This window comes from Lampetra fluviatilis, chromosome 27, assembly GCF_964198595.1.
Source record: "Lampetra fluviatilis chromosome 27, kcLamFluv1.1, whole genome shotgun sequence".
In the NCBI taxonomy this organism is placed as follows: Eukaryota; Metazoa; Chordata; class Hyperoartia; order Petromyzontiformes; family Petromyzontidae; genus Lampetra; species Lampetra fluviatilis.
Genome location: NC_136301.1, coordinates 1870422 through 1889604, shown reverse-complemented (window position 1 = coordinate 1889604; position 19183 = coordinate 1870422). Strand labels below are relative to the sequence as shown.

The 19183-nt window shown below is 55.3% G+C and overlaps 1 protein-coding gene across 1 annotated transcript in view; it reads right to left on the bottom strand.

The window, feature by feature from the left end:
- TRIP12 (thyroid hormone receptor interactor 12) overlaps positions 1 to 19183 on the bottom strand; it is a 50408-nt gene that overhangs the window by 8961 nt on the left and 22264 nt on the right. Inside the window, exons 14-37 of the mRNA XM_078869008.1 lie at positions 18802 to 18953; positions 18043 to 18078; positions 16617 to 16712; positions 15750 to 15842; positions 15166 to 15327; positions 14327 to 14395; positions 13910 to 14075; positions 13144 to 13261; positions 12442 to 12598; positions 11446 to 11590; positions 9850 to 10102; positions 9160 to 9278; positions 8091 to 8346; positions 7790 to 7890; positions 7344 to 7662; positions 7061 to 7205; positions 6325 to 6504; positions 5294 to 5445; positions 3635 to 3792; positions 2975 to 3048; positions 2244 to 2443; positions 1407 to 1540; positions 907 to 1058; positions 223 to 365 (exon numbers count right to left, since the gene is read on the bottom strand). Coding sequence (XP_078725134.1) covers positions 223 to 365; positions 907 to 1058; positions 1407 to 1540; positions 2244 to 2443; positions 2975 to 3048; positions 3635 to 3792; positions 5294 to 5445; positions 6325 to 6504; positions 7061 to 7205; positions 7344 to 7662; positions 7790 to 7890; positions 8091 to 8346; positions 9160 to 9278; positions 9850 to 10102; positions 11446 to 11590; positions 12442 to 12598; positions 13144 to 13261; positions 13910 to 14075; positions 14327 to 14395; positions 15166 to 15327; positions 15750 to 15842; positions 16617 to 16712; positions 18043 to 18078; positions 18802 to 18953 — 3580 coding nt within the window. The remainder of the gene's footprint in view (positions 1 to 222; positions 366 to 906; positions 1059 to 1406; positions 1541 to 2243; positions 2444 to 2974; positions 3049 to 3634; positions 3793 to 5293; positions 5446 to 6324; positions 6505 to 7060; positions 7206 to 7343; positions 7663 to 7789; positions 7891 to 8090; positions 8347 to 9159; positions 9279 to 9849; positions 10103 to 11445; positions 11591 to 12441; positions 12599 to 13143; positions 13262 to 13909; positions 14076 to 14326; positions 14396 to 15165; positions 15328 to 15749; positions 15843 to 16616; positions 16713 to 18042; positions 18079 to 18801; positions 18954 to 19183) is intronic.

Genomic DNA, 19183 nt, shown 5'->3' with positions numbered 1-19183 from the left:
GGCCACATCTCCCACCCCAAACACAACAAATATCACACCACACACCCCGCCACCCCGCCACACACCCCCCCAGATCTCTCTTGAAAATTAAATTAAATCTTTGACCTCTTGAGTTCTCACCGATTAGCGAAATAAAACTTGAAACCCCCACCCAGGTACAACACCGGATTACACGCGCCCCACTCTCACCCACGCGCCCCCCCATCCCACCCCGTGCCGTACCAGGTCTTTCCGAGCTCCGTGAGCCAGGCAGGGATGTTGCCGGTCATGATGACGAGCGGGTCCTGCAGCTGCCGGTTCGCCTTGGCCGTCAGCTTGCTGTTAATGAACTCGCTGCTGGGGATGGCTTCTGTGCATGCTGCATCCTGCAATGCATGCACGCATAACCGGGTTCGACCCCTGACCGAGGACTTGCGTCGGAATTACAGCCGGGACTATAATGTTATCACGAACAAACTAAACTGACCAAAAGAACTCAACTCTTTATTTTAAAAGGCAAGGCCCACTGAGCTATATTGCTCTTTTGTAGAAGCCACCTGGCTATACACAAATGATAGCTCAACGAAATGGGGCTCATCATCATCTTCACGTGGAGATTTATAGTGGCCAAAATATTCTAAACGCATGACGTCGATTCTAAATGTAGAGGGGACCGAGGACCCAGAGAAAAATCGACGCAACCACAGGGAGAGGGAACACGCAGACTCCAAATATACAGCAGGCGTCATGGCTCACGATCAAATCCACGACCTCCTGCATTCCAGGCGAGGTAGTTAACATCTCGCCACCGTGGCGCCCATGCATATCGTTAGCGCAGCGGGCGTGGGGGCGAGTGTACCACCGTCGGCTCTGCTGCCCCCCCCCCCCCCGGCTCGCACCTTTCCGGGCGCGAGCCGACGCGCTCACCTCGTAAAGGTGGAACCAGTATCGGTTGAGCGCGTGCAGGAGGCGGATGAGCAGGATGACCTCAAGGGAGGGGTCGTCGAGGGTGAGCGCGTGTGGGGGGCGGGCGCACAGGTACGCATCCAGGGGGCTGCTCGCTGGGGGGCAGACGCCATCTGCACGCACGGGTACACACGCACGCAGAGGTACACACGCACGCACGGGTACGCACACACGGGTACACACGCACCGAATTTAATCTTGGCCGGGAATCGAACTCTGGGGAATCTTTAACCAGAGGGAGGCGAAGGGAGTTTCACGATTTCAAAACGTACAATGGAGTCGGTGAACCATGCCAAGGACAGGCAGGCTCTCTTCCCCCCCCCCAAGCCTCGAAGCTTAATGCTCGGAATCTTGACCTAGGAAAGGTTTCTGTAAACCGTAGTGAGCGTCTCATTCAGTAGCAGCAGAGAGAACAGGGGTCGCGCTACAACGTTGGGATGAGTAAAAGAGCCGTGTTGTACCGTGCCACAGGGAGTCGTGCTTCTTGCTGGCCTTGGGCGAGGGCTTGGCAGGCGCCGTCTGCGCCCGTCCCCTCTTCCCGCCACTGCCGCACACCTCCACCCTCACCTCGTCGTCGTCGCACACCGGCTTGTACCTGCGGACAACGCCAACCACCGTCGTCACGGCGTTGTCATCGTCGTCGTTCACTCCTCTTCTTCTCCCCCCCCCCAACCCCTCTTCCCCCATGCCCAGCATCAAACCGTTTTATTTTGTCACCATCATCGTCGTCGTCGCACAGTGTGCTCTCCCCCCATCATCACCAGCATCGTCGTCATCGTCACACGGTCTGCACGGCCGGTATTGGTATTTTAACGTCACCGTCTGTCAAAATCAGTCATCACCAATGTCATCAGTATCAGCAATAGCAAAGCCAGCGTCGTCCTTGTGTTTAACATCATCACTATTTGTCATCGGCATCACTATTCACGGACACCGTCACTCTCCAATCAAGCAGCTTGTCCATGCAGATGATGCCCCACTGTGCCTCCCCTTCCTCTCCCCTTGCTCTCCCCTTTCCTCACCGTGTCTCCTCTTACTCTCCCCTCTCATCACCTTGCCTCCCCTTCCTCTCTCCTCTCCCGCCCATGGCTTTGCTCTCCTACCGTGTCTCCACATCTCTTCCCCCCACCTTGTCTCCTCCCCTCTCCCCTGAGCTTGTGTTGCATCGTGTGTGCATCGTGTGTGCATCGTGTGTGCATCGTGTGTGCATCGTGTGTGCATCGTGTGAGCATCGTGTGTGCATCGTGTGTGCATCGTGTGTGCATCGTGTGTGCATCGTGTGTGCACGTGGTCGTCACCAGATGGTGTGAGTCTTGATCCAGATGCCGGCGCGTCCCAGGGGGTTGCTCTCCTCATCAGTGCTCTCGCGCTCCTCTTCGCTGGGCAGCCCGAACTGGCGGATCGCCTGGTACACGGTCATGTTGTACGGCAACGGGTGCTCGCCCATGTAGAACACCAGCCGGTGCCGCACGCTGCCAGCGCTCAGGAACTGGGCCGCCTGGGCAGAGGGTGAGGGGGGAGGCAGAGTTAGATACCAACACGGGGGAGGCACGGGGAGGCACGGGGTCACGCGGGGTCACGCGGGGTCACGCGGGGTCACGCGGGGTCACACAACGCGGAGTCACGCGGGGTCACTTGGGGAGACGCGGGGAGACAGGGAAGCAAGATGAAACGGAAAGATAAAATGTATGTTATTACTTGGGCAAGAAACAGTCAGCCTCAAGCTGTTTTACAAGAATGACCCAACAAACAGAACATGACAAAATGACACCACCAGGGGAGACACGGGGAGGCGCAGAGCAATACAGGGACTTCTGGAGCGACGCGCGGAACAGGAGTAATACAGAAGCACGAGGAGGCCAAGGCCACCTGCAGAGATCTCGGGGGACATAGTTGTGCGACATCCTCTTCCATATTCTGTCGTGCAACAGGGGGCCGACGCTCTGCGCCACGATGCAGCGCCGCCGGGGTAAAGTTGGCGCTGCACGGCGCTCGTGAGCACGCTCCCAACGAGGGGCGGCGGCCTTACCAGAGACTCGTCCACCTCGTCGTCCGACGCGTCCTCGTCGCTGTCGTCGTCCTCGTCGCGAATGCGCCCGTACCCTGCGAGCACGGGCGAAGGGATCATGGGAGCGTGTACAAAGACAAAGATCCCCAGTGTAGCCTGAACAGACTGTTAGGGAAAGTGCTGTTAGCGAGCACCTATGAAGGCCGGCCACAACACACGAGTGGGGGGGGTGGGTGGCCAACACCACGTCCGGCCGCTTTTGCCTCCCCAGTGGTGATGTGAACACAAGACCAGGTACTAAGCTGAGGCTGAGTTAACCTAGGGGAGGCCCAGGACAAGTACAAATATTCACTGTCCCTATTTTTGGCCGTGAGTGGGAACTTAATTTGGGCTGCTGGGTTCGTATCGCACAGCGATAACCGCTACACTACCGCTCCCCACGTTGTATGCACACTCACTCACGTGCGCTCACTCACTATTCTCATCACGCCAACCTCGTGTGTACAGTCGCACACGCGCGCACGCACACAAAACAAAGATTCCTCGTACAGCCTAAGCAGACTGTTGGGGCACGTGGTGTTAGCGAGTAGTACCTACGAAGGCCGGAACTGCGCACGAGGAGCGGGTGGGTGGTCAGCAGCACACACGCGCACAAGACACACGACACACGGGCGTACACACCTCTGACCACGAGGTATCTCTCGATGGCCTGAACCAACGCGAGGGGGTCGATCTTCACGGCCCCCCCCTTCCACTGCTTCACAGTGGAGCAGTCCGGGTGTCGGATCAGCTGACACTTGAGCTGGTGCGTGTTAAAAAACTTGAGCGCTTGTGACCCCCTGCACACACGCCACACGCACACACGCACACACGTGTGAACACACATGTGGACGCACGAGACTAAGGAGACCGGCTACTGGAGGATATGAGAGCTGTAAAGTGAATGGGATCGAGACAGAATCACAGGGGGGACGCCCAACAGACGAGAAGATGTTGCAATACGCATGCATGCACAAACACAAATAACAACAACTGCTTGTGCCAGGATATGTGGACTTCAAGACCACGTGAAGTGTCAAACGCCTGCTGGCAGGTGGTCACGGGGCAGATCCAGGTGCCATGGGTTGAATGACTGAGATGACTGGCCAATGCACCATCAGTGACCCCTACTGTGCCAACTTGCTGTGTGTTAGCCACCCGGCGCTCTGCTCGTTGTTGTGAGCACACACACAACTGTGCAACGCCACAGTAAAAAAGGAGCTGCGACCGCACACAGCTCTTATGCTGTAAAGCTACAGACACAGGGCGGCCCTGGGCAGGATGTATGTATGTATGTGAAACTGCACTAATCGGAGGTGCTGGGTGGGGGTGGGAAGGACAACAAACTAAACACAAAAAAGCAAATTCTTGAAGGAAGTTTCAATCGAGATGGAACAAGACAAGGGACACGTCAACGGTGGGCAATGGATGAGCCTGGTGACGGAATGGCAGCCCAAGGACGGGAACGAGCCCCGAGAGAACTTCCACCGTGGAGACGCAGCCAGCGCACGTGCACAGTGGCATCACCGCATATATTACCAGACTATCGTTTTTGTTTGCATGTTCACCACAAGTACGTGTGGTTTATGCAGACATGATGCCTTGCAAAAGGTTTCTGTTTGGCGTTTGAACATCTTAACACAACTACTTTATTGCCAGAAAGGGTAAGAACTATTCTTATACTTGGATACTGACAAGAAAGGTCTCATGTTTTCATCATTTGTATTATTAACCATTGCATTAGCTCAGTCTGTGACGTGGGAGGGGGGACAGATGACGCCTTTTGGCGTCATCTGGTCGAACACCATATGAGACTAGGCTCTAAAGAAAGCTGTCTATGGTGTGGACCAATCAGTTTCAAAGACAATGCATAAATTATCAGAGTATTGTTTTTTGTTTGCATTTGACTGCAAGTATTGTGGTTAATGTAAACATGATTCCTTGCAAAAGGTGTCAGTTTTTGTTGCCAGAAAAAAAGGGGAAAACCCTATTAGTATATTTTGGTACTGGCAAAGGAGGTCCCATGATGATGAGGGTAATTATCGTTAAGATGACCCGACTGTGGTGAGTTGCTATGAGGGTCGTATCTCCTATGGCAGCACATCGGCCACATTAATAATCAACAGCGTTGCGCAAGACTCGGAAGATAAATCCAGGGCAAAAAAAAAACCCATTTGCAAATCACGTCAACACCTCGTTGCTGCTTTTGTGCACTCGCTAATTAAACACTTTGTAAGACGCGGGGGGGGGGGGTGGCGGCGCGTTACGCGAGCGGGCTTCCTTCCTCTCCGCGGACTGCACCTGCTGCCTGTGCCGTTGCCGCTGGGGAGGTCGTGAACCTTGACCGGGAACTGCTCCAGCTGCGAGAGGCACAGGTTCATCTTCTGCACGAGTGCGAGCAGCGGGGCCGTGTCGGGAGGATCCACGCCCCGGCCTGGCCCCTCCTCGGGGGGCTGCAAGTTGGGTGGAGGGGGTGGGGGTTGTTGACAAGGAGAGGAATTCGCATTCACGCAACAAGACAGTGGGCAGCGACGTCACCATAGCACTTGTGGGCCAGGCGAGGTGCACTGAGGCCATCACGTGGAAGTGTCGTAGGCTCACTGGCAGGCGGTCACGGGACAGACCGAGGTGCCAACTTGCTGCATATCTTAGCCGCCCGGCACTCCGCTTCATTGTGAGTGTCGCTCTTCTTCTGCCCTCTGCTGGCAAGTCGTCACAGAACAGACTCCGGTGCCAAGGGACAGCTACCAAAGACTAAGATGCCCCCCCCCCCTCCGTATAGCCTTAACAGACTGTTGGGGAAACTGCTGTTAGCGAGCACCGATGAAGGCTGGCACGGCACACGGGGGGGTGGTGTGGCCAGCACCAGGCTCGATTCTTATGTTTACACACCAATGCGTTAGGGGTTTCTGGTCACGTTCCTTGCTGTAACCAGGTTTCTATTGTGTAACCCCGCATCGAAAATGGATATTCATTGTATGTATGTGGAACTTCTTTCGCACTGTACGTCGCCAACAGTGCTATCAGAGATGCGAGGGCAAGGACAACTAAACACAAAACACAGTTTTAAAGAAATTACTTTTCAATTTAGATGATTTAAAAGTGCATAGCTCCAGTGGTTTCCTAATATCCGAAGGAAGAGCGCGTTCCAGACGGACGCAAAAACGCATTCGAAAGCGCCGCGCAATGCGGTGACCGTCTTTGTTCGATGGCTAGCCAAACATCCCCCCACTTGCGAGGAAGACCGGAGTTCGCGTGGCGATGGTTTGCGCTCCTTGCCGAGATCAGCCGCGGGGAGGGTGGGGGAGCGCCGGGAGGCAGGTTCGTTTTACCGGGCAGCCCATGAAGACGTGCAGAAAGCGGCGGCTGCGGGCGTGGCGGCATTCGCCGGGCCCACTCAGGTAGTGCAGCAGCTTGGAGACGGTGCCGCTGTGCTGGATCTCAAACGACGACACGTCCGAGTCGAGCACGATGCAGCGCATCTCTTGCAGGCAGTGCAGGCCCCCGTCCGGCTGCACACGTGGACGGACAGACACACAGGCAGGCGTGGCGGTTAGGGCGTGCGCGTGTATTTAAGTGTGCGCGTGCATCGACTGGACATCTGTGAAAAAGAGCTTTATAGATCAATAATCGTTTGATGGCGATGGTAATGGTGGCAAGTAATTTTAGGAGTGATTGTTGTGGGAGTGGTGGTGGAATGGAATGTTGTTGATGGTGGTAGCATTGATGTTGGAGGTGCTAGTTGTGGCGTTTCTAGTGGTGTTAGTAGTGGCGGAGGTAATGCCGTTGATCGTGGCGGTGTTTGTTGGCGGTGGTAGTGGCAGTGATTCTGGTGGTAGTGGCGGTGTTTGTCGCCATGGTAGTGGCGGTGGTTGTGGTGGTAGTGGCGGTGGTCATCGTGGTAGTGGCGATAATCGTGGCGGTGGTTGTGGCAGTGGTTGTGGCGTTGATTGTTGGTGGTGGTAGTGGCGGTAATCGTGGCGGTGGTTGTGGCAGTGGTAGTGGCGTTGATTGTTGGTGGTGGTTGTGGCGGTAGTGGCGGTGGTAGTGACGGTGTTGCGGCCGCACCTGCGAGTTGAGGTTGTGTGCCGCGTGGCACAGGCGCTGCAGCACCCCGAGGGCCGGAGTGGCGCTGTCGCTGGGCGGGTCGGAGCTGAAGTAGCGCTGCAGGAAGCGGCCGGCCTGCTCCTTTATCCACGCGCGGATCTTATCCCTGGGAACACACGAGGGCACATGCACACGGTAACCACACAGTGGCGTGGGACACACCGTTTGGTGTGTGTCGTGTGTGTCGTGTGCGTGACGTGCGTGTGTGGATTCGGTGCGTGCACGGTGTGGGCGTGGCACACACCGATTCGTGTGCGCCGCCTCCCGGTGCGCCCCTCCCCGCACGATCCCCTGCAGCCTCAGCCCCTCCGCGCCCACTCCCCCGGCCCCGCCCCCCTGGTTGGCGACCCCCAGCCCCGCAGGGGTGGGGGCAGCCACCCCGTGGAGGAGGTGCGAGGAGGAGGACGAGGTGGAGGAGGACGAGGGCACGGGGTGAGTGTGCGACGAGGAGGACGAGGAGGAGGCCGAGGACTGGGCGGCGTGCCCCGCCGATCGACCCCAGCGGCTCGGGTTGAGGCTCCCGAAGAACGACTTGGGAGAGGTCGAAGCCGTCGGGCTCTTGGCTGTGGGGGTCATCGGAGAGGTTATCGGGGGGGGTCAAGTGAGGGTCGAATGGGGGAGCGGGTGAGCAAGAGCGAGTAAGCGGGTGGGTAAACCAAGTGGGCGGGCGAGCGGGAGCGCAGCGGTTACCAGAGGCATCCCTCTGTCCCTCCTCCCGCGTGGGCGAGTACTTGGTTCTCCGCGTCGTTCTCTTGGGCAGACGCTTGCGCTTCAGCACGTCACTCAGCCGTCTGCACCGCACGCACATGACAACGCAAGTCGGCGAGGGATGGAGCCAGCGATTCGCCGGATGTGTAGCCGAGCGAGCGATTTGGCAAGCGGGCGAGCCGCTATAGGAGTGAGCGAGGGATTAAACGGGCGAGCAAGTAAACGGTCGAGCGAGCAAGCGAGCGTGCAAGAAGAGCGAGGGTCCGGGCGAGCAAGCGCGCACCCCTGCGTGGCGTAGTCGAGCGAGTCGTCGGTGCTGGTCGTGTGGAAGCTGGGCGTGTGCGTGTCGGACGACGGGCTCGGCGTGCCGGCCGAGGCGCACGCCGAAATGGGGGAGGGGGTGTGCCCCCCACCAACCGCCGAGGCGTGGGGGGCCCCCAGCCCCAGCCCCACGCCGATCGCCAGGTTCCCCGCGTCCTTCTGCGGGCTGGCCAGCGCAGAGTCCGACTCTGACAGCGTCTTCACCTGGTGCATCACACCTGGGCACGGAGACACGGCGGGGGCGGCAGGATGGTCACGATGAGATTGGTAGTGTAACTATGCTTAAGCCGATTGATTTAAATAGATCTCGATTTAAAGCTGCAGAGATTCATCTTCTTGGTTCTTTCGGTAAAGTCACGTAGAATGGAAATAATAAAAATAAAACATAATAAAATAATTCTCACGACGTTTCGGCCACAACGCAAGCAGCCGTCCTCAGGTGGAGAGCAGGTCTGTCGAGTAGACATTCAGACTCTGTCTACTTATTTCCATTCTACGTGACTTTACCGAAAGAACCAAGAAGAAGTTAAATATATCTTTGTGGGTGGCCAGGTGGATCAGAGATCTGGCACCACTGAGAACCTAGGTTTGAATCCAGGAAGATGCCGGTGATTAAATACAACCTTGTTTATTGGTTCTGCACTTAATTTTTGTAATTTCCAGCCGAGAGAATTACAATGACCGATTTTGACCATAACGCGACGCACGGCGCTCTACGTGACATGGACGGGCGGAACGTTCCGCTGACCCCACTGTGCACGATCGGTAACAAGAAGCAAATTTCAAATGAAAGTTCTGCGACGTCTACTTCCACGGACTGTTCTCCGAACACTAGGAAATGCAGCGCTCATCACCTCGTAACGTTCAGCATCACGACACCGTTAGCTCAACCGTTACAGGATTTGGCGGACGAAACTAACCGCGGGAAATAGAACGCCAAAGAGGTCGACTGTCAACTCTCTCTGGTGACCGCTGGCGTTGGGCAGTGGCGAGGTGGTTGGGAGGGGGTGGGGTTATAGGGCCTCCCTCACCTTCCCTCCTGAAGTAAATGTGGAATATGTCCGGCAGCTTCTGCATGAGGATCTCGGCCATCTGCAGCGCGCCCACCACCACCTTCAGGTCCTGGCTCGACAGCATCGACGCGATGTGGCTGCGGGGTCGAGACGCGACGCACGATCAGACATGGGGAGGTGCGACACGACCACACCTCGGTGGCTAGGAGATGTTAACTACCTCGCCTGGTATACAGGAGGTCGTGGGTTCGACCCCGATCCACATTTAGAATCAACATGCGTTTAGAGTATTTGGCTGCTATGAATTTCCACATAAGCCACTTCAATGAGCCATCATTTGTGGCCAGGTCACTTCTGAAAAAGTGCGATAGAACTTAGTCAGCTTTACCTGCTAAAATAAAAATAGTTTTAGTTTAAATAGTTTAGCTTCCACTGCTAACATTACCAAAGGTCAAAAGACAAAGGTCCCCCCGTGTAGCTCACACAGGCTGTTGGGGCAAGTGCTGTGAGCAAGTAGCCGCACCGATGAAGGCTGGCATGGCACACGAGAGGATGGGTGGCCAGCACCACACATTATCACCACCACCACCACCACCCACTCTCGATCCACCACCTCAGCCTTCGCTCCCGACACCACCACCACCACCACAATCATCTCCCACCAGTCTCCCCCCGCCCCCGCCGCCTCTGCCCCTGGCGCCCGCGCACCTGGACACGGCCTGGTTCTTGAGCACGTCAACGAGGAGCTCCGCCTCCGCGAAGTAGACGATGCGGAGGATGGCGCGCAGGCACTTGTGGCGCACGGCGGGGCCGGCCGACGAGCTGTAGGCCTCGTAGAGGACCCCGAACAGCGTGCGCACAAAGTTCTTGGCGAGCGCCGGCTCCGTGCGCATGAGCGCCGTGCGCGCATCGTCCGCGGGACGCGGCTCCAAGCCGCCCGCCGCACTCAGCCGCGTCGCGCCTAGACGGGGAGATGTATCAATCAATCGTAGTTCATTGATCGCATGCACAGTGAAGATGATGTTATAGCGGGTGCAGCGAAATGCTGAAGTTCTCAGCTCCAGAACATTGCAATCGAATTACCAACAAATAAACAAACATTTGAAAGAAAAAAAAAATCATTAAATATCCGAACGAATCCAAATTACAACCAAATAACACTAACAATAATCCAAATAACAATCTGTGCGTATATGCATGGGATGAATGAACTCACAAATATACTACGAATGACATGTACAACAATATATATTCCAGTGAGCTTTGTCGAGTATATGGTATGTAAATATTCAGTGTAGCTAAACAGGATATAAATTGGAAGTGCCCATTGCTCAATGTCTCTATATACATAGGACAGCAGCGTTGACTGTGTTTGTGTCTGTATGTGTGTTTGTGAGCGAGGGTGTATGTGTGTGAGAGTATGTGCAAGTGTGTTTGGTGTAATATACATTTTTTTTTAAAGGCTCACTGAGCTCCATAGCTCTTTTCAGAAGCGGCTTGGCCACATGACACACAAAGTGCTTGCCACAAACGAAGCACACAAAAACCTTTGCTGATCTCATCAACGAGCACAAACCATCACCACGTGAACTCCGCTCATCTTCGCAGCAGCAGCAGCGGCTTTTGCCTGGCCATCGAACAAAGACGGCCACCGCGTCACACGGCGCTTTCAGATGCGCTTCTGCGGCCGTCTGGAACACTCTTCTTTCCGATATTAGGAAATCAACTAGATTGAAAACTAATTTCTTTAGAACTCCTTTTTGTGTGTAGGTTATTGTTCTCTTCCCCCACACCTCCGTTTAGCACAATTGGTTATGTGCAGTGCGAAAGAAGTTCAACATACACACAGTCACACTAACGTAGGCAGAGACGGAGCAATGAAATCAGCTTGAGTGCACGAGGCTCGATGGAATGTTGCATCGCGAGATGGCGAGAGAGATGGTTGCGGCCCGGGAAGGCCTTTAGCCAGCAGTGGATAGAGCACACGGGGGGGGGGGTGGCGGGGTGGCGGCAGGGGGGTGGGTGTTCACCAGAGGTCGCAACAGGGTACCCGATACCCGTACCCTACCCGATACCCGGCTACCCGGCCGAGTACGGGTAGCCGTGTGCGACCCTGGTGTGGCTGGATACGGGTAGGCCGTGAGTCACTGGTGAGTAACCGTTTGTCACTCATTTCGGGTAGGGTACGGGTAGGGAACGGGTACCCGTACCCGGCCGGGTACAGGTACGGGTACCCATTTGCGACCCTAGTGCGGCCGGGTACGGGTAAGGAATCAAAACCTGTTTGCGACCTCTGGTGCTCACCGGGCGCGAGGGGGTTGGGCTTGCGCTGAATGGGACGTGCGGTGCCGGTGTCCTCGTTGATTTGTTGCATGGAGTTGAAGTCGATGGTGTAGACGCGGCCTAGCGTGGACAGGCTGATCTCGTCCTCGCCCGACACGTGGGCAGCCTGGCCGCCCGTGACCGGGGGGGGGGGACGGGAGAGGGTGGACACAGCAATTCATTAACGAACTGAACCATTTCATTTACCGGTTCAGGGCTACCGAGATATATTGCTCTTTTTCAGCAGTGACATGGCCGCAAATGATAGCTCAACGAAGTGGCTTATCACGTAGAAATGTATAGCAGCCAAATACTCTAAATGCATGTTGATGTGCAGGGAACAAATGTGGAGGGAACAAACGGAGGACCCGGACAAAAATCCACGCGACAACAGGATCGACAGAGACATGCAAACTCCAAATATACAGCAGGCGTCAGATTTGGGATCAAACCTCCAACCTCCTACATAACACGCGAGGTAGTTAACACCTCGCCAACGTGGCCAGATGATGTCAATTAGCAAGGAAATGCACAAACGAATGCACAGTAAACACACGCAAACGATCACGTGATACAGGGGACGCCCGGCTCACACTTACACCCCAAGCGAGTTGAATCCCTTGCTTAGGTTTCAAGCTTAAACCATTTAAACCCCACGTTCTATCACCCGGGAAAGAGTTTTAATGGATGTCGCGCTTAACTCCTCGGAGCACTTAAGCCCTCCTCTCTCTCTCTTCTTGCTCGTGCGCCGAGACGCCGCTTTGATACAATCAGAATCACCGATCATGCAGATATTAGCCAATCAAAAAGAAGGGGGCGTGTCACATGACGATATACTAACCAATGGGATTACTCGATCCATGGATCGACTGGCAATGAAATTAAAAGACACACCCCCTTTGGGCAACACCACGCCTCCTGTGTGGACAGATCTTTGACCGGTGGTTTCGTTGGGGGTTGTATTAACAGCGCCGTCACCTCGATGATGCGGCAGTCGATGTGCGAGTAGGCGTGCCACGCGCCGCGGTCGTCCCTCCACTGCCAGGAGGACGCGTCCGGCGTGTGCGCCCCGCCCTTCTTCAGCATCGCGTCCACGCCGAAGATACCGTCCCGCGGCAAGCATGGCATCAGCTCGCTACGAGACACACACACACATACGTGGCATCAGCTTGCTACGGCGTGCACACACACACATGGCATCAGCTAATTGCAATTTCACACACACAAACACATTGCATCAGCTTGCTAAAGCACACAAACGCGGGTACACACAGAATCGGCTTGCTACGGCACATACACACAGTACACACACAAACACATGGCATGAGCTCGCTACAGCACACACACACACGGTACACGCACACACCTCTGATTAGCACTGTTGGCTACGTACGGTGCGAAAGAACTTCGACATACATACAGGGCATCAGCTCACTAGGGCACTCAAACAGTAAACACACACAGCATCAGCTCGCACGGCAAACAGACGGTACACACACAGCACCAATTCACACGTGGCATCAGCTCGCGACAGTGCACACACGGCATCAGCTTGCTATGGCACACACACATGGTACCCGCAGACAGGTACACACGGCATCAGCTCGCTACGGCACACACACACACACACTTCCACATTCCCATGGCAGGGGCCAGCGTGTCCACGGCAGGGCCACTCACCAGATGAGCGAGGTGAGCTCGTAGAGCTCCTGGGGGCTGCGAGCCACCAGCTCGATCGTCTCCTGGTTGCTGCTGTCCGACGTCCCACACAGCAGGAAGCTCAGAGTCTCAGCGATGTCTAAATATAGGCACACACACACGCATTAGCAGACGCACACGCTACTATACGGACTCACACAGGCAAAGACAACAACCACCATTCGCCATTAAGTGGCAGCGCTGTCGCTACGGCACTCGTGCTAGGCTAAGTGCAATTTGAGGCCACGTAAAGTGTCGAAGGTTTGCTGGAAGGAGGTCACAGGACAGATCCAAATGCCATTTGGTTGTTTGACCGAGATGAAATAGCGCACACGCATGCACTTGTACAAATGAAGGCCGGTACGGCACACAAGGGGGTGGGGGGGTGGCCAACACCATCACAGCCTTCGTCTCCCCAGCGCTGTTCTTACACGACCTAGGGGAGGCCACGGACTGCTTCAGATCACCAGTCACTGGTGTTGGCTGTGAGCGGAAATGGAACTCGGGTCACCGGGTTCGTGCCGCAGCGCGTGTACAGGCGTGTGGATGCGAGTGGTCCACTTTGGCGCACAAGCAGCACTGCGAGCTGCGTGTACGCCCGAGTACGTGTGTGAGAGTACGTGCGTGTGTGCGCGTGCCTCGGACTCACTCTGGTGCAACACGCCGTGCTGTGAGCTGTGTGAACGCTCATTGACGTGTGTGCGGTTTGACGTATGTGTAAGTGCGTGCGTGCGTGCCGCGCACTCACTCTGGCGCATGAGCCGCGCTGCGAGCTGTGGGCAGTGGCCGCACACGACGGCGAGCATGCGCACCACCATGATGAACATCCCCGAGCTCAGCACCGGCGGCGACATCACCAGCAGCTGCTGCACGTTCGTCAGCAGCTCGTGCGCGGCCACCTGCTGCAACAGGGCCTGCACGCACACGCGGTGATTGTGTGCACGAGCGGAGAGAAGGAAGGTAGGTATGGTTTAGCGTGGGTTGAGTGGGTGGGTGGATAAGCGGACGAGCGAGTGAGCAGGTTAGCAGCGCAGCGGGCGATCGGGTGAATGGATCAGGGAGCTGACAAGTGGGCGAGTGAGTAGGAGGGTGGGTGGATGACTGGGTGAGTGAGGAGGGCAGGAAGCATGTGGGTGTAAATTTGGGGGGTGGGGAACGCCCGCACCTCGTCGTGCTGGAAGTTGTCGACGAGGCGGGTGAAGCAGAGGCAAGCGCTTTCCACAGACTTCTTATCCTGAAACAAACACACAACAACAACAACAACACTCAACAACCATCTCCACCACCACCACCTATCCCTATCAACACATAACAACAAACAACACCCACCATGGCCTTCTGGGTATTAACACACCAATAACTCCTTCATTTCGACCTTTCCATTTGCTTCCACCGCACCGGAATGGTTGTTTACGGATTATTTGATGCTTCCTGTGGTCGGAATCTCCCGGTGTGGTTTACAAGTGGCACCAGACCACGTTTAGGATTCTTAATGATTCAGCGTAAATACTCGACGCAAATACGGCAGCAATTGAGCAAATATTACATCGGGATCTTGATGTAATAGCGTCTTGATATGGGCGGCAGGGTGACGCAGCGGTAACGCTCTTGGCTCACAGCGAGAAACTTCTGGGCTAGACTCCAGAATGGAGCGATTTCAGTGTGCAGTTTGCATGATGAAATAATAATAGGTGTTCCGCTTTCTGGCAATAAAACAGTTAAGATGTTCAAACACCAAATAGAAACCTTTCTCAAGGCGTCAAGTCTGCATTAACCACACGTATTTGTGGTGGACATGCAAACAAATGTGCTCCGATAGATAATATATGCACCGTCTTTGAAACTTGACTGGCCTACACCAAAGACAGCCTTCTTCTTAATGGGCTTGTCTCACCACCAGTGTTAGACCAGAAAACGGCAAAAGGCCAACAGCACGGAGGCAATACACGCATCAAAGTATTCAGAGCTCAGGCTGAGCAGTTCAATCTAAAGGCCGCCACATGCCTGGTGGGAGAGGCGAGCGGAGAGAAGGGGCAGGGAGTCGGAGACGAGGTGGAAGTCGTCCGTGGTGACGCTCTGGCAGCAGTTGGCGGCGATGGCGAGGGCGTTGCGGTGAGCGCTGATGCTGAAGAACTCCAGGTAGAGGAGGCTCGCTGCCAGGCCGCCCTGATCACACGCGGGCAGGTGGGAGAGCACAAATGCACACACGGACGTGCAGGTGAGCACACGCGTACGGGCATACACACAGGGCAGGTCAGACAGGTGACGGTACACACACACACACATGGGCAGCCGGGTACGTGAACATACATGTGCAGGTATTGCTATGCAAATGTGGGCACATATACACACACACAGGCGTGCATGCCTTGAATATGAGGTGTGACGTGGGGAGGAGGTAAGTTGGTGAGGTGTTGTGGAGGTGCAAGGGGAAGGCGTGCCGAGGTGGTGAGGAGTTGGTGAGGAGTTGGTGAGGAGGTGTTCTGGTTGCCGAGGATGTGCGAAGTGGGTGGGGACGCGTGCGGAGATGTGTATAGGTTTCAGGTGGTGGTGAGGAGGTGGTGGTGAGGAGAGGGTGAGGGCCTCACAGCCTGCAGCACGGCCTTGCTGTGTCTCCGTGACAGCATCTCGAGGGCGGTGAGCGCCTGTTCAGCCACGTCCATGCACTGGATCACCTGCAGCTGTAACAGCCACAGCGACCACAACCGTATAACTACCACGAGTAACAACAACCACGACCTTCACTGCCAACAAACAACAAGATCCTGAGTGGCGAGACAAATAATCCAAGCCGTATCACACGGCCACCTTGTTTAACACCGCGATGAACGGATCTCCTCTAGTGGACGACGATGTCAAGATCTTGATGGCACAGGGTCTTGATATAGGCGGCAGGGGAGCGCAGCGATAACACAGCTGCCATTCGCCACCAAGTGGCAGTGACGTCACCACAGTGCTTGTGCCAGGCTAGGTGCACTTTGAGGCCGTCACGTGAAGTGTCGAAGACTCGCTGGCAGGTGGTCACAGGACAGACCCAGGTGCTGTGGGAAAACTGCCAAAGACAAAGATCCTCTGTATAGCCTTAACAGATTGTTGGGGCAAGTGCTGCTTGTGAGAACCTATGAAGGCCGACACGGCACACGAGGGGGTGGGTGGCCACCTGTCGCCGGAGTGGCAACGTTAACACACCCCACCACCAGGTACTCATTTGGGGCTGAGTCGATCTAGGGGAAGCCCAGAACCGGTTCAGACAATCGTCACTGGTGTTGGTTGTAAACGGGAATCGAACTCGGGTTCCTGGGTTTCTAGCGTGGCACATTAACCGTTGCACTACCGCTCCGCACAAACTACCACCACCACTGACACCTGCAGCCGCAAAAGGAAGAGCGTGCAACTTCACCATCACCGCAAATAACTGTGCCCACCCACCGCCACCTCTGCCGCCCGCCACCTACCTTCTCCACCAGTGCGGGCACGGCCTCCACCACCACCGCCGACGAGCGCGGCAGAGCCTCCATCATGTACGTGAGGGCACGGCACGCGTGGTTCATCTGCTCGCACGCGCACAAACACAAAAATCCCCCGTGTAGACTTAACGGACTGTTGGGGCAAGTGCTGTTAGCGAGCACTTAAGGCCGGCACGGCACCCGAGGGGGTGGATGGCTAGCACCACGCCCGGCTGCCTGGCCACGTGTGGATAATGAGCAGAAATCGCCACTCGTGTTGACCACGAGTGGGAATCAAACCCGGGTCAGCGGGTTCGTAGCTCAACGCGCGAACTGTTCCACTGGTGCTCCCCACGTACATGTGCGCACACACAAACACTAAGAAAATACAACGCGCGTACAAAGGCACACGCGCGCACACACATATGTACACGTATAAAGGCATTTTATACGAATGCACGCGTACACGAGAATACAAACCTATATTATGGATATTGGTCGCGAAAGCCTACGTGTTAAACAACTACATGAATAACGAACACAGACATCAGCCCCCCTTGTCTTTAACAGACTGAAGAGGCAAGTGGTGTATGCATGATGAACTCCTTTTGCACCGTACGTAGCCAACCGTGCTAATTGGAGGTGCGGCAGGAAGGACAACAAACGAAACATGAAAGTACTTTGGCCGAGGGCCTCTTAAGTCCAGCAGCACACGAGGGGGCGGCGAGAACCACACTTGGCCCCCTTCGTCTCCCCAATGATGATTATTTACACACCACCCCAGATTCTGAAATAATTAAGTCCGAGTCGACCTAGGGGAAGCCCAGGACTGGTTCAGATATGTCAGCGCCGTTGGCCGCGAGCAGGAATCGAACTCGGGTCGTTGGGCTTGTCGCGCAGTGCGATGGCCACTACTCTAAATTTCGATTTAAAGCTTTCGTGACTGCAGGAATTCATCTTCTTGGTTCTATCGGTAAAGTCACGTAGAAGGGAAATAATAAAATAAAAAAAATAAAACATAATAAAATACAATTATCACGACGTTTCGGCCACAACGCAAGCATGAATGAACGCTGTCTTTCCGACAGACCTGTTTCTTCACCTGAGGACGGCTGCTTGCGTTGTGGTCGAAACGTCGTGAGAATTGTATTTTATCATGTTACATTTTTTTTATTTTATTATTTCCCTTCTACGTGACTTTACCGAAAGAACCAAGAAGATGACCACTACGCTACCGGTCTTCGCACAAATGCGCGCACGCACACACACACTAATAAAATACAAACGCGCTGTCCAAGGGACAAGTACATTCCTCGAGCAACACACAATCACCGTCACGATGCACATGCGTGTTCAAACACCCATGACACACAGGCCCCTATATGCACGCGCGGCCACTAAACCACGACTCCCCTCGGCTTCCAGCGTCACTCACCATGTCAAAGTTGTGCTCCATCTGCAGCAGGCTGATCTGTGGAGCCGAAGAGAGGGGGGGGGAGAAGCATTAGGGTCATGGGTGGACTTCAGGGGTTAAGGGTCACGATAACGGTACCAGTTAGAGTTTCAGGTGTAGTGTTACACCTGCATGATCATAGCTGCCCACACTGTAACGTTTTTATTTTACCAGGCAAGGGCCACTGCCTATCACAAATGATAGCTCAACGAAGTGGCTTATCGCGTGGAAACGCATAGCAGTAGCCAAATACTCTAAACATGTGATGTTGATTCTAAATGTGGAGGGAAAAACCGCAGTACCCGGAGAAAAATCCACGCGACCACGGGGAGAGAGAGAGAGACACGCAAACTCAAAATACACAGCAGCAGGCGTCAGGGTCGGGATCGACCCCACGACCTCCTGTACACCAGGCGAGGTAGTTAACATCTCCTAGCCACCTTGATGATGATGATGATGACGATGAGAGAGACACACAAACTCCAAATATACAGCAGCAGGCGTCAGGGTCGGGATCGACCCCACGACCTCCTGTATACCAGGCGAAGTAGTTAACATCTAGCCATCGTGATGATGATGATGAGAGACACGCAAACTCCAAATATACCGCAGGCGTCCGGGTCGCGATTGAACCCATGACCTCCTGTATACCAGGCGAGGTAGTTAACATCTCCTAGCCACCGTGGCGCTGCCCGTGCCACGAAGTTGCCCGCGCCATGCCGCCGCCCGCATTTTGTGTACCAGCGCGGGAACGACGCTCTTGACGGGGAAGCCACCCAGCGTCTCCTCGTTGCCCATGACGAGGAGCTGGCACATCTCGATGACGGCCTGCAGCTGCTGGGACTCGTCACCCGTCGACTGCAGCCCCTGCAGTAGCTGCTGCGCCTTGGAGCCTGAGCAAGATAAAAAAAAAGACAAAGGTACCCCCCCCCCCCGCAGAGTCTTAACAGACTGTTGGGGCGAGCGCTGTTAAGCGAGTAGCGCCTACGAAGGCCGGCTTGGTACACGAGGTGGTGTGTGGCCAGCACCACGCACGGCTGCCTTTGTCTCCCTAGTGGCGATTGCTTGTAACACACCGCATGAGGTACTCATTCGCGGCTGAGTCGACCTAGAAGAGGTCCAA